Source organism: Trichosurus vulpecula, chromosome 2 (genome assembly GCF_011100635.1).
Source record: "Trichosurus vulpecula isolate mTriVul1 chromosome 2, mTriVul1.pri, whole genome shotgun sequence".
Lineage (NCBI taxonomy): Eukaryota > Metazoa > Chordata > Mammalia > Diprotodontia > Phalangeridae > Trichosurus > Trichosurus vulpecula.
This window is the reverse complement of record NC_050574.1, coordinates 347888964-347916941: the sequence shown is the minus strand read 5'-3', so window position 1 is coordinate 347916941 and position 27978 is coordinate 347888964. Positions and strand designations below refer to the sequence as shown.

General features: G+C 39.4%; 1 protein-coding gene across 1 annotated transcript; it reads right to left on the bottom strand.

The window, feature by feature from the left end:
* Positions 1-6061: 6061 nt before the first annotated feature.
* On the bottom strand, positions 6062-25160 carry BTLA (B and T lymphocyte associated; the record flags this gene model as incomplete). Its single annotated transcript, XM_036745542.1, has 4 exons — positions 6062-7832; positions 16395-16441; positions 20379-20519; positions 24791-25160. Coding segments are annotated over 4 exons (855 nt in total), but the record flags the coding sequence as incomplete, so codon positions are not given.
* Positions 25161-27978: the final 2818 nt, after the last annotated feature.

Genomic DNA, 27978 nt, shown 5'->3' with positions numbered 1-27978 from the left:
CTCTGATGAAAAATACTGCCCATCCCTACAGAAAGAACTGATGATGTCTGAATACAGGTTGAAGCATACTTTTTCTTTATTTTTCTTGAGTTTTTTAATCTGTGTTTTTTTTTCACAACATAACTGTTTTGGAAATGTTTTTCATGACTACCCATGTATATCCTATATTGAATTGTTTGCCTTCTCGAAGAGGTGAGGTGAGGAGGGAAGAAGGGAGAAAAATGGGAACTCAAAGTTTAAAAATGAATGCTAAAAATTGTTTTTACATATAACAGGAAAAAAGAAAATATTAAAACAAACAAACAAAATAAACCAAGATAGGTTTCAATGTGGTCTGGGTTAGAGGGGGAAATTATTGTTATGTAAAGACAAAATACATCATTATTTTTCTATTAGCTGGTTTTATGTATAAATTGAAAATTATAATTAAATAATATTATGAAGATTATATATTTAAAAAATAATTATATGGCAGTGGGATGAGTGTCACCAAAAAGCCAGATTTTTCATAATGGTACATGGTCCATCACTTTTCTTTTTTAATGAGAATAAAGAAATCAATCAATAAAAAAAAAGAATTTTGGTCATTGACCACATTCTAATTTAGACCAACAATTGGGTCCTACTTCATGGAATTAGTGTTTGTGTCAATCTACTGGCAGAAGGAAACTCAGGAGTATTCTCATAGGATTGTCTTTCCTCTTATGATTACCATTTGCCTTATCTGTAGTCACAAGTATGCCATAAAGAATCCATCTCCAATTACCATTTAAGTTCATACTCAAATGAACCAATCTGGGTTGGCCAGGCAGACCCACCACTGCCAGGCAAACACTTACCACTTGCCTTCCCAGACCTTATTGCCCATATCTTAAATGAGTTGGGAGTCACCAACTGTATTCGTTCTGATGAGATGAAGGACCATGAAGACCATCCTCCCTGTCAGTGCATCCATCCTGAGGTCCTCTGGACTTTTATTTCTATGCCCTCTATGTGCCAGGGCACTGTCATTTGAACTACTGGTGCAACCTAAGGATCTCTGACTCTAAATTCAGCCCTGCTGATTGAGCTGAGTATTTCTAGACCTTTTCACTTGTTCTGCAGCAGAACCTTCCTTTATGCATTGCTTTCCCCAAATTTGCATGTGAACTTCTAGAGAACAGAGACAAAATCAGGTTTTTTTGTTTATATCCCCAGTGCTTAGCACAGTATTTGACATACAGTAAGTGTTTAGTAAATGCTGTTTTATTCATTTTCATTCATTCAAATGAACAGGCAGCAGAATAAGCTTTGCAATCTTCATAGGCCTCAGGGAGTCTTTGTAGTGGGGGTAAATTCTGTTTGCTCTCCCATCTCTTTGATGCACTGGAGGTTTCTATGTATTTTGGAGGTTAATTGCCTTCCACCAATGCCAACAGGAAGGCCATATGTAGGTTAATTACTTGTATCAGCTTACTGGCGTCGTAAAATGTATTAGGATTGATTGACTGGCTTGTTATTGAGTTGACATGGTGACTTATCAAGATAAGTAATTTCGTGGGTGGCAGGTAATCTAAAGGACATGGGTCAGCATGACATACTGACATATTTGCACTAATCCCTTCAGAATCAAAATTATGCTTATTAAGTACCCTCAATGAAGAATTCCATATATAATCTACCTAAAAGACACTAAAACAAGGATATTACAATAATCATACTGGTAGTAGAATAATAGAATCTCAGCGTTAAAAGGGACCTCAAATGTCAAATCAACAAGCAGTTATTAAGTGCCTACTATGTGCTAGGTATTGTGCTATATATGCTGGGGATAAAGATCCATAACTAAAAAGAAATTCCATCTCTGGCATTCCTGTCAAGTCATCATTTAGCCTCCACTGAAGATTTATATAGAGAGGCGACTCTGCCTTCATAGTGATCCCAGTCCAGTTTGGGCAGCTCTGATTGTTAGAAAGTCTTTCTGTGCATCAGTCCACACTCTGCTTTTCGGAAACTTCTACTTACAGAGATATTACAAGCCAAATGCCTACTACTGTGGGTATTTTTTTTACATCCTCCCCCTCAAATATGTCAGGATAATAGGAAGTGAGTGAAAGTGGCCCAGAGGATCAGATCCACCCTCGTGTTTTTTCCAACCCCTTCTTTTGAGGTCCCTACAACTCTATAACCTATTGAAGACACTATGCAAAGTAGGACAGTGGGTTCTGAAAAAAAAGATGGGTGGGAAATATGTTAAGTGGGAGTTTATTTCCTGTTAAACCTCATACCACAAGATCTGCAGCTGAAAGTGGTTAAAAATTAAATGAGATTGAATTGTGTGAGAGATAGGCTGACAGCAATGAATGCAGAAAACTTTGGTGGTATCTGGGCCTGGCTGGCTGGTATTTGTGCTGTCTGTAACTCTAGCCTAGAAGCTTCCCGACTCTCTCTTTCTTGTGGCTTTGTCTCTTTTCCCTTCGTAGAGCTAGGGGTCAAGATAGGGCCAAAATCTCTCTTTTGCCCTAAGCCTTCCCAATAGATTGGTCATTCTCAGAAGAAATGGGGGTAGAGAAAACAGCATTGCCCAAATCCTTTGGGCCCTATGCCTTTACTATTATTCTCTCTCCCCCTCTCCTTATTATATACATACATGTACCATACATATAGACATATATATATATGTACACACACATGCAATACCTTTAACACAATACATGTGCATATGCATGTATGTTTGTGTGTATCCATATGTTTATATGCACATGCATATTCTGACATAATAATGTATGTTCATATATGTGCATGTGTGTGTGCCTGCCTAGATATACATGTGAGCATATGGGCATATTCTGTTCCTATATTGCATGTGTTTATGTATACATGTGTGTGTGTGTATATATGTGTGTGAGTATTACAGTACCACATGTAGTGGCTCATGCTGCCACTAATGTCCTGTGTGTACATGCATGCATGCATTATGCATATACATAGTAAAAACAAAAGAAACATGTTTCCTCCATCTGTGGGCACCATCCCACCCATTCTCAGATCCCATTTACAGCCCTAAGTAGGAGGTAAAGAAAGAGTTCAGAATTTAATTGATTCAATAATAAGCTTGTTGCTGGTGAGCTGTGCCTAATGCATAGTCACTTTGCTGAGTTCTCAACCTTCATTAGCCACAGGCTTGCTTGGAATGATGGTGATGATGACGACGACGACGATGATCACAGTGATGACAGTGATGGCTAACAAGGACATTGCAATAATTACCCTAGTATTAGAATCACGGAATCTTGGTGTCAAGAGGGAATTTAGATGTTAAGTCAAATCAAGCACTGAACACAGTGCTCTGAGGTTTGCAAAGCACTTTCCATATTTTATCTCATTTGATTTTTACAATAACCTTGTGAGGTAAGTAATCCTAATATCGCTGTTTTACAGATGAGGAAACTGAGGCTGAGAGAGATTAGGTGACTTTCCCAGGGTCACACAACTAGTGTTTGAGGTGACATTCAAACTCACATGCTTCACTATTTACTCCACTTTGATTCTTGGCCACTTTTGATTTTGACTTGCCCTCCTGCTACTCCTAGGTTATGTTGCTGGCTTAGGGCACGTAGTTTCTTCTGGTCCTAGAAATCTGTCTTGTGCCTACATGTCGCCTGATGCTCACAGACTGCCACTTACAATTGTAGGGTCAGAGGTAGAGCACATATAATGGCTCATGCTGCCACTAATGGCCACCAATTAACAAAGATCTATAAAGTCAGCAGCAGAAAGTCAACCTTTACACTGACTCCAAAACTACATTGGCTCTAATCCCCTCAATATTTTGGTGGGCAAGCCATCTAAAGCCCAGCAGAAAGAATAAGTGGGATTTTTTTGGAGGGGGAAAGGGAGGGCAATTGGAGTTAAGTGACTTGCCTAAGGTCACACAGCTAGTAAGTGTGTCGAGCGTCTGAGGCCAGATCCAAACTCAGGTCCTCCTGACTCCAGGGCTGGTGCTCTACTCACTGCGCCACCTAGCGGCCTCCGGAATTAGTGAAATTTTAAGTTAAAAAGAGAAGATTTAGTGAAGCTATGGCAGCTGTCCTTAGTCACTGGGAGAGCTACTCCAGGAAAGAGGGCTCACATTTATTCTGCTTGCCCCCAGAGGAAAGAAAGTAGAACAGTGAATGGAAGGCAATTGCAGAGTGGAAGATTTTGGCTTGGTAGGAGAAATTTGTAACAATTGGAGTTGTCTGAAAGTGGAATGGTTTCCCTTAGGTAGTCTTCAACAGAGACTGGACAGCCCCTTTGGGGAGATATTGTAGAGGCAATTCCAGTGGAGGAATAGGTTGGACTAGATGACCTCTGAGATCCCTTTGCAACTCAGATTCTGTTGATCTGTTTTAGGTTCTGACAAAGATAGCTTTATAATAAACTCCATGGCACATTGTTTTGTTGTGAAATAGAATTTTAGGAAAATGAACAGTCATTGTTGGGGATCACATTCTCTTCTAGGACCAACAAAAGAGCTAACATTTAGCTCTATCATGAAATAGCAAATGAATATAAATTCTGCAAGACTTGGAGGAAAGAGATTGCTGCTCCACCCACATCGCCCCCACATTCTTCTCATGCTCTTTCCTTCCTCAGATGTCAGCATGCACTTGGTTTGCACTTCTCTCACATACTCAGCTCATTCTGGTTTGTATTTTAGCTACCTGTGTGCGTGACCTGTTTCCCCTAGGATTGCATCGCATGTTTGTTGAAAAATTGAATCAAATCAGAGACCTCCGCTCTTCTGTGGCATGTTTGTTTTCCTGCATATTTGATGGCTCCCATTGTGCGAGAAGCTGGTAGATTCAAGGTGGGCATGGAGGAGGGAAGATAAAACTTAAAGAACAATCTGTTACTTAATGATAGGATAAAAGAAATGGAAAAGCTTAGCTGTCTTGGCCCAACAAATAATGCAAATAGGGAAAAATCCATTATCATTGACTCACAGAATCGCAAGGTACCTCAGAGGCCATCTAGTCCAATCTGTAGCCCTGAAATCTTTCTCATGGGGTAATATGATCAGTAATCCCAGTGGGCCTGTTATATAATTGGATGCAATTTGTGAAGTCATAGTTTCTTTCGTGAATAATCATACCTAAAGTAAAATGAAGAAGTAGCTTATGGTACATATGGTTTTAAATCACTTTATATACGTGTTCTTATTTTGAGCCTCACAACTAAGCTAGAAGGATAGGAAATGCAAATATTATTACCCTCCCCTTTTTTCAGGTGAAGAAATAGAGACTCTGAGAGGTTAAATAGAACAAAACCACAGTAGAACTCTTATTTAAGCTAAAGTCAATTTACTCCAGGTATAGTTAACATTCTTTCCACTGAACCAGGCTGAACTCTGTAAATAATTCACAATTTAAGTCATGTGATCAGCAGTTTGTCTATTGCATGGCTTCTTCACCTGGGATCTGTAAACTTTTTAGAAATATATTTTGATAATTATAATCATAAAATAGTAATTGTATTTCAGTATAATTGATTTCCTTTATACACCTATGTAATTTATTTTATGCATTTAAAACTATTATTCTGAGGAGTCCATCACGCTTCATCAGACTGCCAAGGGGGCACAAAGAAAGGTTAAGAACCCTTGGTTCAGAGCCAGAAGCCTGGGGCTTGGAAGCCTTGACGTTGGAGAAGATGCATTCAAGTCCAGCTGCCTTAGAGGAAAGTGATATGGGAGAACCCCAGGGTCTCTCAAAGTGTCACTCTCTTCCCTCACCTTAATTAGTCAATAAACACTTGTTCAATCATGTCCGACTCTTCATGACTCCATTTGAGGTTTTCTTGGCAAAGATACTGGAGTGGTTTGCCAATTCCTTCTCCAGAAATAAACATTTATTAAGCACCTACTATGTGTCAGGCACTATGCTAAGCCCTGGAGATACAAAAGAAATATAAAAGACTCACAATCCAGTGGTGGAGACAATATGCAAAGAACTATTAAAAAAATGAGATAATCAACAGAGGGAAGGCACTAGAATTAAAGGGCATCAGGAAAGACTTCCTGTGGAAGGTAAGAGTTTAACTGGGGCTTGAAGGAAGTCAGGGAAGCTGTAGGGGTGGAGCTGAAGAAAGAGTGCCTTCCTGTGATAGTGGACACTCAGCGAAAATGGCAGAACATCCTGAGTCGGGAGGTGGAGCTTAGTGAGCAGCAAGGAAGCCAGTGTCACCAGATCAAATAGTACTTGGGTGGGAAGAGCTGTAAGGTGTAAGAAGACTGGCAAGGTTGAGGAAGGAGGGGCAGGTTAGGAAGAACTTTTGAACACCAAACAGAGAATTTGATCCTGGAGGTGATAGGGAGCCATTGAAGTTTATTGAGTAGGGAGTTGTCATGGTCAGACTTGTGCTTCAGGAAAATCAATCTGACAGCTGATCACAAACACACACACACACACACACACACACACACACACACACACACTGTGGAGCTCAGCTCGATGGCTTTCAATGAAGGGTGAAGATCAGGGTCCTCGATGACCCCACAGACACGACTGCAGCAATGCCTTTCCCTGACTGTCACAACTGCCCAGCTCTCCCTGGGACCTGTGGAAAAGTTTGAGGAACTAACTCTTTCTATACTCACACCTGCTTTCAGTTCCTACTCCTTGACTTTCCCCCTACACTTCCTACCTCCTATCCCTTCCCTAAAATTAATCACTTTGTTATAGAGTACCTATAAAAGAAAAAGCATTTGTATGGTTTTACATATTAATGAACTCATATAAGGGACACCTAGGTGGTGCAGTGTATAGAGTTTTGTATTAGGAGTCAGGAAGGCCTGCGTTTGAATCCTGCAACTTTTTTAATGTTAAAAAACACAACATTCTTAGCTCTGAGGCTGTACAAAAAAACGACAAGCAGTTGCCTGGATTTGGTCAATGAGCCATAGTTTGAATACCTCTGTCTAGACCGTGGTGACATCTGAAATTATTTTAGCTCTTGCCCATAATCTCTATTTTGGAGAGGTTTGAGGGGATGCCACCAAATGACCTATCATTACAGGTTTACTGGAATGAAATGTCCTATCATTATTATGTTTCTGAGTTAGTAGCTGGAGTTTCCATTCCTCCTGTTTAAGTAGGGTGTAGTGAACTGAACCTGAAAACAAAAGTTCATTTTCTTCCCTCAATTTCTTGATGAAAATCTCCAAAGAACATAACTTATCAGTCACATCTCTTGGGTAATATTTAACAAGGTAAAAACATGTCAAGGTTCTCTTTTTTTCCCATCCAAGTATGAAGGCTGGCTGTGGTCTAGATCTCCATTTCAGGTGAAGAAGTTTGGTTGATCAGAGACTATGAAATTTCCAGTGAATCTCCAGAGGTGTTCCGTATTCTCCATGTGGACTCTTGAAACCCAGCAAAGGATGAACATCAATTTCATTGAAGTGTTTAAGGTCAAAGAATGACATCCCATGGATGGGTTGCCCAATAGACAGTTGGTTAATGAAAAGTTAGGCAGCCTCTCCCATGGGAAAGAAAGAGCAACCAGATGCAAATTTATTTCCTTACACATATGGATGCATATTCTGTAGGTTGCTCTGTCCTATGTTCTGCTCTCCTTAAGAAGTTCATTCCATTGGCAGAATGGTTCAGAGAAGCATAAACAATAACAGGCTGATTTTCCTCTGAGCCTTGGTTAGAATAAATTACTTTGGGCCCCATCTGGACCTTAGGCCATGCATCATTATTATAAATTACAGTTTCAGATGACAAAGACAGAGGTGTAGGTAGAATGGAGTTATCTATTGTGCCCTCTTCAGCTTGGTTGAACCCAAAGGGCTGGTGGGAAGTAACCTGCAAGACAAGAGGATGACTTTCAGTTTCATGTGAGAATGTGATAGCTCTTAAATGTTGCACTGAGTTTGTGAGAGATAGAATGTGGTTGTTACAGAAATGGGGTTTGGGGAAGAGTGTGAAATGTGTTCAGTGTTTTAATAATACCTCCAGTGCTATAGAAATTCAGAAATAAAAGATAAAGAGGAGTAAGATAAATATTTACTTAGAAAAGAAAGTCAGTAGACTGACCATTGGAAATTTTTGGTGCTGGCAGTATGACAAGTCACTTAATTTTCCTACGTACGAGTTTCTTCTCCCTAAAATGAGTGAGTTGAATATTCCACTTTCATGTTCATGTTCCTGAACTCAGAAATTCCTTTATCTGATCACAATATGTTTTCATTCCAACTCTCCCACTGCCTTATATCTCAAATCTTCCTTGTGACCTCCAATCCCTCTACCTCGCAGTTCTTTATCAAGCTATCAACACTGCACTGGCTATCACTATCCCTCCTTTCACCCCTGTCTCACATAAATAGGTGGTCTTTCTTCAGCAGATTGCCCATGCTGTCATCTCCACCATCTTGCTCATCTTCAGTCTCTGTCTACTGGCTACTTCCTTGGTGCCTCCAAACTCACTCATGTCTAACTCCATCCTCAGAAAACAGCAACAACCAAACTTCCTTCAGCCATCCAACTCTACCATCATCCTTCATCTCTCCTTCCTTTTGTGGCTAAAGTTTCTAATCAAAGATCAATGCTGTCACTTCCTTTTCTCTCACTCTCATCTTAATTCTCTGTAGTCTGTCTTTTGACCTTATCATCCAACTGAAACTGCTTTCTCCAAAGTTATCAATGATGTCTTAATTGCCAAATCTAATGCCCTTTTCTTGGTCCTCATCTTTCTTAATTAAAGTAGTCTTTGACACCGTCAATCACCCTCTTCTCCTTGATACTCTTCTCTCTCTAAGTCTTTCAAATATGGGCTGTTTTCACCTTTCATCATAACACCAACACTTAGTGCAGTGCCTGGCACATAGTAGGCACTTAATGAATGCTTGTTGGCTTGTTTATTAGAGGATGACATCGCCTTCTAATTTATTGATGAAATGAAGGCTCCTAATGTAAGTGAGCAGTTTAGTTTCCATACTTGTACCTTGGTCTCATCAAATCCTGCTTCATAGAGTACTATCCTCTATTGTCCCTCTCATATCTTCACTCTCACATTTTCCACTGGGTCCTTTCCCTCTGACAACGAACTTATTCAGATCTTCATCACCCTAAACCAACAAACAAAACTCCTTCACTCAGTTCTCTTTCCCAAGATATGCTCTGTATTTTTTTGCCTTTGTGCCTTTTATTTAGCGTATTCTGCTTGGAATTGTCCCCATTTTTGTCACATCCTCAATATCTGACAAGTGTTATTTTCTGCTTCTAAGTTTCCCTGATCTCTCCAATTGGTAATATATTTTTTCTCTTTCACACTTGACATATGTGTTCAAATTGATTCTTGTTCTGGTCCCCCTGATCACCACCCCTTCTTCTAGTCAGCACAGTAAATAAACGTATAAATAGCCAATATAAAAGTAGCAAGAGCAGAGTGAAAGATTGCAAAGGGGAGCCTAGAAGTCATGTACAGACATGTACAGGAGTGTAATTTACAAATTGTATCACATATTAACCAAAAATCACATCGTGATAATACTTGCTGAATCAGGGGAAGCCCTCTAGGCTTTGCTGTTACACATTTTTGGTCCTTTGATATGTATATCTCAGACAAGGTCCAGACGTATGCAGTAAGACCAGCAGATCACCAAAGACTGCTAATAATTTTGAGATCATATGGACATTTATCTTTAAAGTTTTACTGACAACGTTGAAAAGATTTGGATGTTAGTGAACCAGCCCCAAAGTAGCCCAGATAAGAGTTGTTCTGTTCCCACCAAAAACCCTATAAAAATGAGAACTCAAACTCTTTTCCTTCAAGCCCTCTTCCATCTCCATCAATTCCATACTACCAAGTGCTTCCAGGCTATGTGAGTGATTATTTGAGCCTCTTTCCCCTCCTCATCTTCTTTCTCATCACTGTCTGCCTTCCTTTACCACTCTATCCCCTGTCATCATACCATCCTTTTCAATGCTTCTTTCTGTGTTTTCTATGTCATTTCCCCCTACACCCTCTGTGCCTTATTAAAGTGTGATTGAAGCATTATTCCCCACTGCCATCGTGGTCTTTCCCAGTGAGTACCCAAAGAACCAGGTTCTCTTGCCCCATTTGATAATTTTATAAATTAATTATTCATTCATAAGAACATAAGAACAAAGATCATGACTTACCTAAACTTTGTATTTTCCATAGCAGATAATGGAACTCTTCATAAGGTAAAGGTTGCCTAGTGAATGTTTGTGGAGTTGAAATCCCTGAAAGCCTTTTGTTTATGTAAGAGAACCTCTTCTCAATTATATATACACTTCCTTAATAATCTCATCCACTTCCACTGATTCAAATGAAATCTTCAAACAAATGACTCAGATCTCTAGCCTCAACTCCCAACCTCCTGTCCAACATGACTAATGTGAAAATATGTTTAATATGGATGTATATGTAAAGCCTATATCAGATTGCACACCATCTTGGGAGGGAGGGGAAGGAGGGGGAAAAAATTTGAAACTCAAAAGCTTGTGGAACTGAATGATGGAAACTGAAAATAACTGAAAAAATTTTTAAATAAACAAAAAAACAAAAAGCTAAATTTAGGAAATACTGACATGCAAAGTAGAAAGTTAAGTATGACATTTCTGGGAATTGGGACAGGAGATGTAGGAGATAAGTGGTCATAATCTAATCAGTCATTCCTACTTGAAATTGTTGCCATGTTATGTGTATATTTCTGGCCCTGTCTGTTGCTAATGGTGAGTTATTTTTGCAAATAAAATAAGTTTACATGCATAAGGTACTTTATACAAATCCTATGAGTGGTACTCTAAGAAACCACAAGTTTTAGAAGCAAAATAAGTCTTAAAACTGGCAATTTCAAGGCTTAGAGTTGGAAGGCAGAGGAAGGGGTGGAATGACATATACTGTGAATTTCAGAGTTTGGGAATATGAAAGTGGTACATCTGCTGCTGAATGCAAGATCAAGGGTTTGACCATCTTTGTGTGAAGCTAGGGTGGGGTACACAAGTAGGTCATATGAAATGAGTAAATTGAGGAATTGAGAAGTTAGAGGATTTGAGAGAGTATCATTATGTATGTCGAAGTTCCCTAATGGAAGCACAGGAGTTGAAAAGAGAAAGAATTGTGAGCCAGGTACGGAACTTATTACAGAAAGAGGATGAATGTCCCATAGCTTGACGACAGTCACCAAATTGTGATTAGATGATCAATGTGGATTTAGTGAAGGAGAATAAGGATGTTGGTACCTGATAGCAGTGCTAATAAAGTATAGCAGAGATGCTATGGTTTCTTTTGTCCCCCTTTTCAAAAATCCTGACTTTGTCAACATAAGATATCCTTTAGATGTGACTTAATTTTTAAGTCTTTAGTCAATTTGCTATAGATGTTTCTTGAGTTAACTTTTCATGAGCTGGGCCCCTAATGGATGCATGCATTTTGTGCCATGATAGGACTGTTCCTTTGGATTGTGCCAAATAGAAATCTGACCTAAAACTGAGAATCTACATACTAAACTACCCTGGAAAAATTGAAAAGTTTGTATGATTTAAGACTTAGTAATTGCCTTATTTGTTTCAGCATTCAAGCTAAGATGGAAAATGTTCTTGCCCCCAGTGGAAGAAGACAAATTGATACCAGCATAGGATGTATTCAAGCAGGAAGAGATGATTTATGACTTAAAAATTACCATCAAGGAAAATAACAAATCCTGGAGGGTTTGTGGGAAAACAAGTACATTAACGCACTATTAGTAGACCTATGAAGGGGTCCAACCATTCCTGAAAGCAACTTTTATCTGTGCTCAAAAGGCTTTAAACTGTGCATAGCCTTTGATCCATGGATACCACTAGTAAGTGTACCTCCGAGGAGGTTAAAGGAAGAGGAAAAGAACCCACGTACAAAGTTGTTTATGGTAGTTCTTTTTGTAGTGGTAAAGAACTGGAAACTGAGAGGGTATCTATCAATTAGGGAATGGATAAACAAAGCATTTTAGGTAGGTGTGAAGGAATCATGAGTGAGGACATATAAAGCAGGAGCATAAGCACTTACAGGTCAAGCAGTTTATCACTCGCAGGAATGTAAACTTTGTGGTTCCCTTGCCCAACAGTCCCTTGAACACACAATGACGACAGTAGCTTCAGGCCTCTACTCCAGTCGAGAGCCCTTATACCTGATTGTTGTTGCTGGGCCAATTCATAGGGAGTGAGTGGCAGAAAAATCTTAGGGGCAGTCAGTCAGTGAGTGGTCTGTCCTTTGATTTCTACTGGTCATCATCCACCAAAAGGACACTGTGATTAGTAAATTTTACTAATCTTGCACTCTAAAACCTAAATGCAGTTGACCAAGTGAGTTGTTGGGTATCATATAGCAAGGTCAATCAGCAGTCAAACATAGAGTCACTTTTGTCAGCTGGGGTCTAGTAATAGGCCACTCTTCACAATAGGTAGGTGGGCATTAAGCATGGTTAAAGTGCTTACAATGTGTTAGGCACTGTGCTCAACTCTGGGGTTATAAACAGAAGCAAAAATAAAGGCAGCTGCTGCCCTCAACAAATTTACATTCTAATGAGGGAAGACGATCTATAAAACAGAGATGAAAAAGGAATGGAGGATGTACCTTTGAGGGGATATAGAAACATGACGGAATTTTATTATGAGATGAGAAATGATGAAGGGGATGGTTTCAGAGAAACCTGGAAACTTTAGTCAATCAATGCAGAGTGAAGTGAACATCATCAGGAGAACAACTTATACAAAACAATAATATTTTAAAAATAAACCACTTTGAAAGACTCAGGAATTCTGATGATCACAATGGCCAATCACAACTCCAGAGGACTTCTTGTGAAAAATGTTACTTACTTCCTAACAGAGAAGTGATGGATTCAGAGCATAGATTGAGCAACACATTTTTGGAAATAGCTGGTATGGGAATCTGTTTTGCTCATTTATAACATATTTGTTAAAAAGATTTTGTTTTTCTTTCTTTTTCTACGTGGGTGAGATGAGAGGGAGAGACTAGTGGGAGGTTAAGTTTGACATTTCTGGGAACTGGGACAGGAGATGTAGGAGAGAAGTGGTCATAATCTAATCAGTCAGTGCTACTAGAAATTCTTGCCATATTATGTGCATATTTGTGACCTTGTCTGCTGCCAACAGATTTTTTTGTTCGTTGAAAAGTATAATATTCAGTTTTTTTAAAAAAAAGAAATAGAAGCATCAATGAATCTCTAAGGTATAACCTATTTTTCTGATTTCTTGGCTAGGTTTTGGTTTACTTTTCATCTTTTAATTGAGTTAACTGGTTTCTCCTTTCTTTCCACACAAAAGTGTGACTCATATCTCTGGAAATGGTGATGCACAAAGTAAACAGTCAATGAGTCCCTCCGTCTCCCCCTGTCATCTTGTTCTCTTGATCACTTTGGAAATGGTTCAATACACCTCGTGACAGGCTCACTGGTTCATTATGGCCATGAAGGGTCATTCAGAGATTGGGGCAGAGTTGCAGCATAGCTGGCTCTTGTAGGCTTTGCATGGGAATCACTGTCCCCATCAGTTCCCTTCCCTACTTTCTTTATTGCTTTGGCCACAAATTCTCACTCAACTTCCTTCTCAGGTAGTTTACAACCCCACAGATATAGAATGGCAGCAGGTCAATATGCACATTCTGGGGCTTTGCAGACATTTTGTGGCTGTTAAATAAAGCAAACCCTGTTTTGTGAAAACCAATGGGAGAGTGTGGAGGCATTGTCACTAGTCTGGATTTCATGAAGCCCAAACTCAGTGAAGTGTCAGGGACACCGCACTTAGTAGGTATTTAAGTTGGGCTAGGATGTGATGGATGTCACATCCCTCCAACGATGCAAGTCACAGTTCATTTGTGCCTGCCCCTCCTGTGTAAGTGTTATCCATTTCTCCCTCTAAAGCCTCCACAGAGGACCCCCCTGCCAAGTTCTTGGAGCATATGTTAGGTAGCATTACACAGTAGATAGAGAGCGGGCCTCTGGGTTAGGAATAGCTGGGTAGATTCCTGGTTCTAATGTATACAGGCTGTGTGATCAAGTCATAGCCTCTAAGCATCCTCAAGGCAACTTTCTAAGACTATAACCTGCAGAGAAGGAATGGATCTGCAATAACAATAATAATAAGAGATAATATTTATATGGTCCCCTAGATATCACAATGCATAGAGCACCCAACCTGGAGTCAGGAAGACCTGAGTCCAAATCCAACCTCAGACACATACTGGCTATATGACCTTTGGCAAGTCACTAAACCTTGTTTACCTCAGTTTCCTCATCCATAAAATGAGCTAGAGGGGGAAATGGCAAACCACTCTGGTATCTTTGCCAAGAAAACCCCAAATGCGGTCACAAAAAGTCAAACACAAATAAGCAATAATATTTATAAAGCACATTTAAGTTTACAGAGCACTTTATATAAGTTAACTAATATAATCCTCGCAACAACCCTAGGATATAGATATTATTATCACCATTTTTTACAGATGAGGAAACTGAGGCACAGAGAAACTAAATGATTTGGTCAGGGTTACACAGCTAGGAGACATCTAAGGGAGCATTTGAACTCATGTCTTCCTCACCCCAAGTCATAGGCTCTAACCACTGTGCCATTTAGTTGTCTCATTAGTGAAGTCCCTCACCAGGAGCTCCCTTTACTAAGGATATCATAAGTCCAATAAAAGCCAAAAGCCACAATAAGCACTCCATAAATTGCATTGAGTTGAACTGTATTGCTTATTATAAATCTGCACAACGACTTATGCAGAATTTGTTCGGCTTATAAACCAAAAACCATTTTTCCATATTTACAAATTTTAAGAACTCATTATTTCAACTGGGTTTTAGATCTGGACCTTAAGTAGCACCAACAACCAGGATTTCTTTGTTCATATTAGGGAAAAGGGAAATAAAGAAGAGTTTTCCAGTTCCAGAGGACCAAATAATCTACTTTGCTCAACACAGAGTTTGGCAAATAACAAATACTCGATGTTTGTTGGTTAGTTACATAGCTAGGCCCCTAAATGGAGTATTGGAGAGAATGCTGGATTTGGCATCATGAAGACCTGAGTTCAAATCCTCCCTCATACATTAATTATCTGTGTGACCCTGGTTAAGTCACTTAACCTCTCTTTGCCTCAGTTTCCTCACCTTTCCAGATCTAAATGCGTAATCTCATTATATTACAAAAATATGATATCTACTATATCATCAATCCAGTGACATTGCCCTCCTGGCTATTCCATAAACAAGACACTCCATCTCAGCTCCAGGCACTTTCTCTGGCTGTCTGCAATGCATGAAATGCTCTCACTTCTCCACTCTGTCTGCTGACATCCCTGATTTCCTTTAAGTCGCAACTAAAATCCCACCTTCTATAGGAAACCTTCTCCACCCCCTCTTAATTCCAGTGCTTTCCCTCTTTTAATTATTTCCTATTTATCCTGTATATAGCTTGTTTTGTAAATATTTGTTTGTATGTTGTCTCTGATTGTAAGATCCTTGAGGATAGGGACCATTTTTGCCTCTTTTTGTATCCCCAGCACTTAGCACAGTGCCTGGCACATAGTAGGCACTTAATACATGTTTATCAATTGACAGATGGATGGATAGATGGCCATTGATTAGCGAATGGCTAAATAAATTATGGTACATGTATGTAATGGAATATTATTATGCTGTAAGCAATAATAAATATGATGAATACAGAGAAACATGAAAAGATCTACATGAATTGAGGCAGAATGAAGTAAGTAAAGTGAAGAAACCAATGTACACAATGAGTACAACAACATAAATGGAAAGAAAAACACACATACAAAAATAAAAAATGAATGTTGGAAAATTACAAAGAATACATATGGCCCCAAAGAAGGGATATAAGAAGATAACCCTACTCCACTCCATTGAAGAGGTAGGAAGTCCACTGGTGTGGCCCATTATTTTTTGATGTACTGATAGGTTTTTCTGATTTTTTTGTTCTTTTTCTTTATTTTTCTTTAAAAAATATTATTTGTCATATGGGATGGCTTTCTGAGATGGAAAGGAAGATGAATACAGGGAGAAATTCTGGCGATATAAGAAATAAGAGACATCAATAAAAATGTATTTACACCAGGATTGCTGTTACAGAGGTGAAGGGGCAGAGCATCCCCAGGCATGGGGCATAGCCAGAATGAAAACGTGGAAAAAGAAAAGGAAGAGTCATATTCAAGGAACTGCAGGCAGACAAGTGTAGTTAAATATGCAGAAGGGAATGAGATATGAGAATACCGGAAATGTAAGAAGGGGCAAGGTTATACAGAATTTCAAATACCAAACAGAGGACTTTATACTTGATCTTATCACATGCAATTTACTCTTTCAAAGGAAGGATAAGACATACCTGGTTAGTTCCCCTTCCTAAGGCATCAGGATGCTTCTTTTGTTTTGCTGGAAGAAATTTTAAGAAGAAAGAAACAGTCAATCAAACTCAGAAAAGCTCTAGGAGAGGTCACCTAAGGTGGCATGCCACCCCAATTATTAGTTTGAAGGGTTGCTGCCATTTTGGCCAGCTCCCAGTAATTTGTGGGAAATACCAATGCCAATCAGCTCTGAGAGTCAATGGTTAACATGTGTCACTCACTGATTCTCTCTTCCCTTCTTACCTGGCAGGCAAAACAGAAAAAGATTAGAATACCAGGCAATCACTTTTTCAAAGCTGCTAAGCTTTTCTCTAGGGAGTTTTTATGTTTTGGTGCCCAAAATCACTAGTTATACTGTTGCAGGAACATTGTGTTCACATGTGGGTATCACAGTTCAATGTAGACACTGATAAGTTGATGAGCATCCACTGTGGTGAAGGTCCTTGAGTTCTCATCATTTAAGGAGTAGTTTAATGAATTAGAGATATTCAGCCTAGAGAAGAAAAGATGGGGGGGGATGGGAAGGGGAGAAGGAGAGATATGATAACTGTGTTCAAATATTTGAAGGGCTACTCGGAGGAAGAAAGATTAGATGTTCCATTTGGCCCCAGATGGGTGTAAACAATCGATGACTCAACCAATCATTTATTAAACACTTAGTACATACAAGGCACTGTTGTAGGTGCTAGGATACAAAGACAAAAATGAAACAATCCATGCTCTCAAGCAGTTGAAATTCTATCTGGAGAAACAACATGCACATAATATAAGTAAATACAGAATAAACAAATGTGGAATACATACAAAATAAAAGTAAGATAGTTAAATGGAAAGTAGTTAGTGAGGGAGGGCACTAGCATTTGGAGAAATTGGAAAAAATATCATGTAGCTAGAGCTGTATCTTGAAGGGATTCGGAATTCTGTAATGAGAAGGTGAGGGGGAAGTACATTCCAGGCATGGGCTTTGGGGGGGGGCAGTGTAAATAAATGCATAGAGACAGAAAATGAAGTTTGATATGTGAGGAACAGAAAGAAGCCAAGTCTGTCTGGATCATAGGGTGCCAGAAGGGGAATAAAATAAAATAAGGCTGGAAAGATATGTGAAGTCCAGGTTGTGAAGGGTTTTAAAAGCCAAAGAAAGGCATTTTATTTTATTCTAGAGGTGATAGGGAACCAGTGAGCAAGGGAGTGACACGATCAGATCTGTACTTAAGGAAATTCATTTTGCGACCATGAAGAGAATGAATTGGAGTAGGAAGAAAACTTTAGGCAGGCAGACCAATTAGAAGAAATCGGGAGCAGCAGATGGACGTTATACAGAGGTAAACTGACAATCGATGCCAAGAAACACTTTTTAGCTATTAGAGCTGCCCCAAAGTGAAATGGGCTGCCTTGGAATGTACTCAGTTCTTCCTAACTAGAACTCTTCAAGCAGGTACCGCATGGTCCCTTGTCAGGCATGCTTTGGTGGGAAACATTTTCAGGTATGAGGTTCCTTCCAACTCTCAAATTCTGTGGTTGTATAGTTTTATTGCTAAGTCGTTGCTTAGAAATTTGAGGTCCTTTCTTTCCAAGAAAGATTCTGGATGTAGGCACTTAAAGGGATTCTTCTGATCACCTATTTTTCTTGTATCTTTCAGAAAAGCTCCAGAGAGATCTCAAACTAGATGAAGGAGTCTAGTCAAGCTGAAGGCAGGTAGGTGGCCAGTAGATAAAGTGCTGGGCCTGAAGTTAGAAAGATTCATTTTCCTGAGTTCAAATCTGGCTTCAGACACTTACTAGCTGAGTGACTATGGGCAAGTCACTTAACCCCGTTTGCCTCAGTTCCCTTATCTATAAAATGAGCTGGAGAAAGAAAAGGCGAATCACTCCAGCAGATTTTGCCAAGAAAATCCCAAATGGGGCTATTAAGAGTCAGACACAACTGGAAAATGACTGAACAACAAAAGAGTCAAGTTATGGAAGGCTCCCTGTGGTCGGCAAAAAATGTAGTGGCCTTGAGAAGATTGTAGGTGATTCTTGAAACTCCCACCTCAAAGCGGTGGGGAAACATTTGCCTTGCCTTTATCTCATATGAGAGACTGACAAGGTCTTTAATGACTCTTGCCTGTGTTAGAGCTATTAGAATCATAAAATGCTGGAATTTAGAGATGGAACAGTACTGCAAGGGGTGGGGAGATAAAAGCATCAGTGGGGGCACAGGGTGCAAGAGATTAAAAAGAAGGAACTTCTCTATAACTCTCCTCCCTATGGTAGCTTTAAGCATGTTGTTCTTAAAAACCAGAAAGGGGTTGGTTTCAAAAGATCATGCTTTTCCCACCACAACCAAACCCCCTCTTTTCAAAGAAACTCTTGTTTCTCTGCAGGGCTCCACTACATGGAGTAAATTTAATAGAGAAGGAAACTGAAAAAAATCACAGAAATCTTCATTTGCCCAAAATAACCTGAAGCTTCTTCTAGAGAAGGAAGGGGGGAGAAGCCTGGCAATTTAATTAATGCAACAGTTAAAACAACTCAATCCTGACTTATTAAGATTTATAGTTACTATTAATTGTGTGATTATTAAATTAAGCTAATTATTAAATTAATTAGATAATTATTTAAAAGTAATGCATAGCAAAAAGAATATAAAAACAGATTATAGTAATTATATAAAGAAGCATAACTGATATAAATCAATGTCATAAGAATAAAAAAAGAACCTAAAAACACCTAGTCAGCAAATACTTGACTTATTTGCCAAATGGAGGCCAAAGGTGATAATAGTTTAGTATAGAAATTAATTTTTAAAGTCTCATGAAGGAGGCCAATGTAAGATTATGCTCAATATCACTGCATAAAGCAGGGAGCAGCAGTGAAGGGCTCATTGGTTCATCCTTGACTCGCTGCTGCTGCTGCTGTTCGGTCATTCCAGACATGTCTACTCTTCATGACTCTGTAGGCCGTAGCACTATAGTACTATCCACAAGGTTTTCTTGGCAAAGATACTGGAGTGGTTTGCCATTTCCTTCTCCAGTGTATTAAGACAAACAGCAGTTAAATGACTTGCCCAGGATCACAGCTCGTGAGTGTCAGAATCCAGATTCGAACTCAGGTTTTCCTGACTTCAGATCTATACTCTATCCACTGGGCCACTCAGCTACAATGAAGGCTGAGTATCACTATAAAGAAAATCTGGAGAGAGACGCAACTAAGCAAAAACATCCTAAGAGAAGATGAAATGGAAGAAGGAACAAAAAGAAGAAAAATGGAAACTATCTACAAAATTTCACACACACACACATACACACACACACACACACACACACACACACACACACACACACGCATGCACACGCACAAACTACTTTCACCATCAAGGACAGTAGAACCACAAGACTTGAACTCTAACATCACAGCCCAAGGAAGTCCTTATAGAAGAAATAGAAATGGCACTACAAAAAACAAAAATGGAAGAAGCTGGATTAAACCAAATGTTCACAGAGGCAATTGTTGCTGTTGTGACCTAGGAGTGAAAGCACTGAAGAAAGGATCAGGTCACAAATCATATGAAGGGGACATCTGAAAGGCATGGGGGAAGGAAAAGTCAAGAGAACCCATCAGCTTCCAAGGCAATCCATTATACTTTGAGATATCTCGGACTGTTTAGAAGTTTTTCCTTTTATCAAGACAAAATTTGCCCCTTTGAGAATGCTCCTGGTTTGGTTCCTTGGATGTCAAGCAGAATTACTCCAAACTCTCTTCCTCAATAATAGCCTTTCAAATACCTGAAGAGAATAATCATTTCCCCACCATACCCCACCTTTTTATTTTCCTCCAGGATAACTACCTCAGTTCCTTCGCCTTGTCATCATTTAGCAAGAAATCAAAAGAGGGGTAGAAATATCAGAAACTAAACAAAACATCACCATGAAGAAAAGTCTGAGTATGTCTGCAGAACAATATTGTTATAAAAGAGAACTCACCTTGCTTCTTCCTCTGCCAGAAGAACAGACCAAGACAAGTAAAGATAAGTATACACAGCAGCCCCATTGAAGGAAGCATGTAAAGGAGCCATGGTCTAGTTTCTTTCTCAGGTCTCTGTTCCAATGGGGCTTCAGTTGAATCTGAAAATTCAGTCAATACTCAAGAGCATTAAGAAAGCTGTGACAGCTAGAAAACCCACTTGATTTAATTTCTTTCCTCAGACAGGATGGGAATTATCATAAACCCCAGAGGGAATGGGCCAAAGACATGACGGATGCCTCGAATCCTCAATGAAACCTTCTCTGAGAATCACATATAATGGTGACCAAGTCATTCAGCAAAGATAATCATAAAAGCTAACATTTATATAAAACTTTAAATTTTGCAAATCTTAAACTTGTAAAGCTTCAAAACTCATTTGATTCTCACAGAAACCTGTGAGGGAGGCACTACAGGGATTATTCTCCTCATGAGGAAACTGAGGCCCAGAGACGTTCAAGTGCTTCCCGAGGACTACACAATGTCAGGGCTGGGATTTGAACCCAAGAATTGCTGACTCCAATTGCAAAGAGCTGTATATGCTACGTTGCCTCCCAGGATGATGAGTTTCCCCTGCTTTAAGAATGATGGGAGGGAAGGGGACAGGAGATTAAAAATAATAATTAGCATTATATATTTTATATATGTTATTATATCTTATATATCTTGTTTATATACATAAACAAGATCTTACTTTTCCTATATCCTATATTTGCTGACTACTAAACAAACCAGATTTCCCTTATTTTAGTTGGATAAATCAAAATTTACTTCTTAGTGGGTCCACTGTATGAACATGACCTATGATAAAGCAGAGAGAATGCTCTCTTGGAGTAAGGAAGATCTTTGTTAAAATTCTGCCTCTTTCCCTTACTAGCATGTGACCATGTGTGAATTCACTTTTCTGAATAACAGGATCATAGATTTAGAGCAGAAAGGTACCATGGAGAGATTTTACAGATGAGCAAACTGAAAATGAGTCTCAGTTTCTCTATTAAATGGGGAGAATAACGTCTGTCATATCTACCTCGCAGAGTTGGTGTAAGGCTAATATGAGGTGATGTATGTAAATTGTACTGTAAGCTTTAAAATGGTGTATAAATGCCGATTTTAAAATTTTTTCTTAAAGAGAAAAAGCAAAATGTAGAAAATAAACTGACTCTAGTATTGCCAATGGACACTCAGGCCCATTATTAGACCAGCATCCACTGGCAGGAGATCTTAACAGGGAAATGTGCACCAAGGTTGAAGTAGATGGACTTGCCCCAGACAATTAAGTGACTTCTCTCAAACTCAATTTATGTAAAGCCATCAGCACTCCCTCCAAGAATATGTGCTTAAAGCCAGTTCTTAGATTGTAAGACTTTGCGTATGAAATAATGATCTTCTGTTTTTAGTCTCTCTCCCATGTGTCTGTGGAATTATGTATGGAATTAGTCTGTTACAGGGAATAGCATCTTATTTCCTCTAAGTGTGGGAGTTAATAGGAGCCACAATTAGCAAAGTCCTCCAGTGATATTTCTGGATGATATTTACTGCCTGTAGCAAAAAAAAAAAGATCATTCCTGTTTCTCTCTCTCCCTTTTAACTTCCTCTTTAATGTACCCACACAAACAATATAGTACTTGTGGACCTGAGACTACTCACAGTGGGAGCTAGCTGGCACAGTAGATAGTGCATTGGGCATGCAATGAGGAAAACCAGAGTTAAAATTTTATCTTCAGTTATTTATTAGCTGTGTGACCCTGGAAAAATCTGTCTGTCTCAAGTATAAAATACAGAAAATCATAGCACCTACCTCCCAGGATTGTTCTGAGAATCAAATAAGACAGTATTTGTGAAGTGCTTACCTCAGTGCCTGACACATAGTAGGTGCTAAATTAATGGTTGCTCCCTTCCTTCCTTTCATATGTTGATCAATTGACCCAAAGCACAGCAGAAGAGAGATGAATACTCATAAGCTCTTTATTTTAGAGATCTAGCTAGCTCGGGTCAACTAGAGTGCCAGGCCATCTTCCTGAGTTCAAATCTGGCCTCAGCACTTACTATCTGTGTGACCCTGGGCAAGGCACTTGACCCTGTCTGCCTCAGTTTCCTCATCTGTGATATGAGCTAGAGAAAGAAATGGCAAGCCACTCCATTGACTTTCCCAAGAAAACCCCACATGAGGTCACAACTAGTCAGACACAACTGAAAAGAACTCAATAGAAGTAGCAGCAGAATGGATGTCTAGCTAGCTCAGAGAAGGTCCTCCCAAGGAGAAGTGGCTATTTAGTAGCTGTAGCTATTCCCTTCTCTGGTCTGGGTGGAGGCAGTAAATATGAATCTAAGGGTCCTTGAGATTTCTAGGCCTTGAAGGAGAATGAATAGGGGAGGCAGGGGGAAGAGAAGAGTCAACAACTTAGAATTATAAAGCACCTCAGATGAAAGCAAGGGCAGCCTCCTCATTTTACAGATTAGGGAACTGAGGCCCAGAGAAGTTGAGTCATTTGCCCAAAATTACACATATAGTAATATACGGTAGAGCCAGTATTTGAACCCTGACAACAAATTTGGCCCTCTTTCCATTGTGCCACCCAGCCTCTTTTGGTCATTGTTGTACCTTTATTCTCAAAGAAGACCAATGACCTTATGAGGGCGATGTCTTGACTTGTGTAAGAATCAGATTTAAGTGATGTAGAGCTGGGCAAAGTCATCAGCCTCACTCTCTCCTCCAGAGTCGTCAAAATCCAGCAGCAAGACAAAAGTCAAGACAACTAGCAGTGGCCCAGGATGTAGTGGGTGACCTTGGTCTTTCTAAATTAGGTTTCTCCCAGGCCTCAGTTTACCATTAATTAAGTGAATTAAACCCATGAATTAAATTATTGAGGATGAATTTAAAAAATTGGGAAGGAGCAGTAGTGATAAGAGAGGCTCAATTTTAGACCCAATGAAGTTGAGATGTTGTAATATTAACAGAATAGGAAGATCTTCCCCATCCATTAATAGGCCTCTGTGACTGCGTGTGTTCAATCACAGATGTCTTGCGGCTTTGAACTCCAGCCCAGCTGTGCTAAATCCTGAGTCACATAGAGCCCATTGGGGGAAGAACTTGCCTAAGGAGGAGCTTGCTTAGGGGGAGTCTTGCTTAGGGGAGGCTTGCTTGCAGGAAGGCTTTTGCACCTTTTGGTACTAAGCTAATTAGGCACTGAGTCCGGAGGGTTGTGATGCCTTTTGGCTCTGAGTCTATTAGCCAAAAGTGTATATATATTCTGAGACCAGATTTTGCTTTGGGAGTTCGCTCATGAGACGGACATTTTCATTCCCTGGATGGGACTCTGAGTAGCCATTTGTTAAGAGCCCCCCTCCCTGTACTCCTCCCCAAGTACTCAGATATTGGTGCTCCCCGGATCTAGTGGTGTATGTAGATGGTTGTATTACTTTGTTCAGACAGTTGGAGCCCTGTCTATTGAATCTCTGTGCTAATTTCTCTGCTTGTATTTTCTACTTATCTGTCATTCAATTAAGATTGTTAACCCCTTTAAAAGTTGCCTTTCCTTTAGGAAAGCAGATTAAAGAACCTGTGCTAGCAGGCTATCCTGGGTGTACCAGGGTGTTTGCTGTTACCAATGTCAATAGTACATCCAGATAAAAACTCTCCAGTTATCAACTAGAACAGAATGCAGGCCTGGCACAAAGGGGGATAAATTAGAACTGAAGGTCTAGATTTCTTGTTTTGTCAGTTAGTCATGTCCAACTCTATGTGACCCCATTTGGGGTTTTCTTGGCAAAGATAGTGGAGTGGTTTGCCATTTCCTTCTCCAGCTCATTTTACAGATGAGGAAACTGAGACAAACAGGTTAAGTGACTTGCCCAGGGTCATACAGCTATTAAGTGTCTAAGGCTGGATTTCCTTCCAAACCCAGTGCTCTATCCGCTGCGCCAACCAGCTGCCCGAGTACTCACTATAGAGTCTGACAAATTGCTCTGAATATAAAAGGAACACAACAAATATTAATTGAAGAAATAAACAAACAAACAAATGAATAAATGAATTTTAAAAAGGAAAGACTAGCTAGAATCAGCAGCCACTGCTCTCAGGAGTGATCATTTTTTAGTTGACTTGACTCTTTCCTGGGGATGTTCTCAAGTACCTCATCTCCTTGCAAAAGTAAAGCTTAGAAAATCTCTCTAAGGCTTTGAGTTGCAGAGCAGTTGGCAACCTGCGTAGACAGAATATGTTTCCTCACAGGAGATTTCACTTTAACAATAAAATTAACAGGAGTGGAACCCTCTCATTCCCTAAAAGAGGATAGAAAATCAGGCATGCTTCCATGAGTAAAATAAGATGAGAATGTCCATAAGAAGAATGGGTTTGGGGGCTGATACTCACTTGTTACATAGATGTCTGGGCTTTCCACCTGATACTCACTTGTTACATTGATATTTATGATGTGGCTGGAAGACAGAGACTTTTTTGTAAAGCCAACAGTACACAGATATGAGCCACTATCGCCTTCAAGCACAGGGTCAAAATGCAGGCTGAACATGGTTAAGTTCTTCTCTTTATCCCATGATCTAGTCTCCCGAAGTCCATCCCGAAGGCGGAAGCTTTCTGTTCCGTTTACCTTGACCCAAGACACATTCAGATTCTCACCACATTGATTCACTGGGCAATTGAGTGTTAGCGATTTCCCTGGTGAAGTGGTAAAAGTGGTGCCTCTTAGAACCAAAGGTTTGTAACAGGAAGAATGCCCTGAAAGAAAGGAAAATGAGTCGTAGAATCACAGAGCATAGAGGTGATCAGATTCATTCTCCCGGAACTATGCCGTAAAGAATACCAAGAGATCTTTTCGGTGGTTTCTAAAGCAAAATGATTCTATCCACCCCTTTTCTTGCTCATTCCATTTTAGCATTTACTGTTAGGAAACTTTTGCTTTTGTCTAAGTCACATGGAATAGAAGAATAGCCTTGGGGTCAGGAAAGACACAGATTCAAGTCCTCACTGACAGATACGAGGCTTTGTGGTCATGGGAAATTCTTATCCCCTCAATGCACTAGACAACTCTTCAAGCTCCCCATCTGCATTGTGGGAGAGAATTTTCACCCTTTGAGGTCCCAACACAACTGAAATCAAAGGTATAGACCAAAACAAGAAAAACCTTCATGCTGCATTTTCATTCCCTTTTCTTCATATTTTGTCTTCAATGAAAATGGACATACTGTGGTCATAGGCATACTCAGGTGTCACCTTTGACTAACAGGGGAGGATGTTGAGGAATGTTAAGGCATCCCCTGAACTTGTCTTTTTGAGTTGCCATACTTTCTGGAAATACTGAACCTGGAGTATGCAGGAGATTTTTCATGCATCAAGGATGAAGCACCCCACCCGCCTCTTCCCTCGCTGTGTTGACATAATTTGTAGTTTGCACCCCTAGCTGGACTCCCTGTGTGTCCTTGGCAGTCAAGACAGCTGCCAGTCAGTCTGCAGTAGACTGGGAAACTGCTTATGCAGCTGGGATCCTTGTAGATAAGCAGATTATCCTATCTTCATAGTCTAGCATTTCCCAAGGGGACAGAATGCTGCTTTTGCCTTCTTAACTATTCGTGATTTCTCCTCCCCTGCCACTCCTATTTAGAAGGAGATTTCTGTTTCTTCTCCTCTTTGTCTCAATTTCATAAATATTCAAGCTTCTGTTTGGATTGTGAACTCTTTGTACTAGTGTAGGGTTTCATATGCATGTTCTTTTCTCTTCTAATAAATCTAGTTTTTCATGTACATTTTGCAAAATTGTGCTTGCCTGTTGACACTGGTCACTATCCTAGTGAATTAAAAAAATATATGTGTATGTGTATATATATATATACATATATATATGTATATATATATATACATATATATATGTATATATATATTACATGGCCCTATTCTTCATTTATTAGATGATGTTGGAAAAAAATGTTGCTCTAACTTCTTTTATGAGCCCTAGCAATTTTGGTAAACCGTACACCAGGATCAAGTAGCACAAAAAGTACCAGCAAACCAATTTTGTAATTCATGTTGTGAAAATAATACAAATAATTAATCCATCTTAGTTGAGCAGGAAATGGAACTAAATGCTGGAGTTGCTCATAGAGAGGTATTGTTAAAAAAGTATAGCTGCTTATTATTTCAACTGACTGAATGCCAAAGTCAATCATTTCTACCCTGTTAAAGTAATAAAATATTATAAACATGTAAATGTAACAAATTTTAAAATTGCACAATCTTTTAATACAATTATTTTGAATTTTTGCACCTAATAAATTTCAGTTCCATAGGGCAAAGCTCAACAGCCCTACTCTAGTTATGGTTAGATACTTCAAGATCTTTAACCAGTCACTCAGCGGTTTCTGGGAGGCAACTTCTTATGCTAAATAGTGGGCTGGGGAGTCAGCAGACTTGGGTTGTAGCCTTGGTTTGTCACTAACTGTATATGCTTGAGTAGGTTACTTCACACCTGTGTGCCTCAGTTTCCTTATGCATAAAATAAAGGAATTTGGACTAAAAGATCTCTATGGTCCCCTTTCACCTTTAGTTCCCATGTTTCTCTGTTATATGCAGGTTCTCCACCAAGAGATGCAGTGCTTGGGGAATCCCTAGAAGTTCTGGGAAAGCATCAGCTAAAAAGAACTACGTACATAAAATATGATACTTCTGGGAAAATTGATAATTCCTGCCAGTTTACTCAATAGTAGTGTTACACACTCAATCATTGTGATAATATCTAAATATAACTTACCTGTCATTCTAATCTTTTTCGTTCCTACAGGTTAGAGAATCAAACTAAACTCCATAATGCACTGTCTGCATGGAACCACAGAAATTGATAATGATTTTAATTTCAATGGGTTCGATTTGTTATAGTTTATAAAGTACTTCTTATGCATTATGTATTTGAACAATGATTGATCCATATGTGTATCTTAGGTAAGCATCACAAATAGATAATGAGATGGACCTGAGGTTAAGATTCAGTTGCATCATGTTTAGAAGCCTACTCAGTGCATTCATAGACCCCAGATCCCTTTAGTGAGCATCAATATTCTCCCAATGATGCTGTGGGCTGTAAATCTCTTCAAAACTTCCCTGTTACTTTTGAGGACATGGACCAACTTTGCAGGTTGCCTAGTTCACAACCTTGGTGTCATCCTGAACTCGTTATTCACACTCACCCCACATATCCAATCTGTGGCCAAATCTTGTCATCTCTTTCTTCAAAACATGATCTGTTTCCCTCCCCAGTCTTCTTAACTTACTTCCCCTCCACACACTCCACACTCTTTGTTTTCTTGCTCTGCCTACCCGTGGTGGTGTGCTGAAGCCAACGTGTACCTGGCCATTGTTAAATATTGAGTGTAAACATTTACCCCGCAGAAACTGGCGAAAGCCAAGTATCACAAATGCCAAAATTACTATTTTATTGTAAGAAAGTGATGGATAAAGTGCTAAGAGTCCAAACTAAACTAAAAGTGCATCCTATGTATATATATTTAATCCTAGAAAACTAGTTGTCACCATCACATCCCTGCTCCACATGA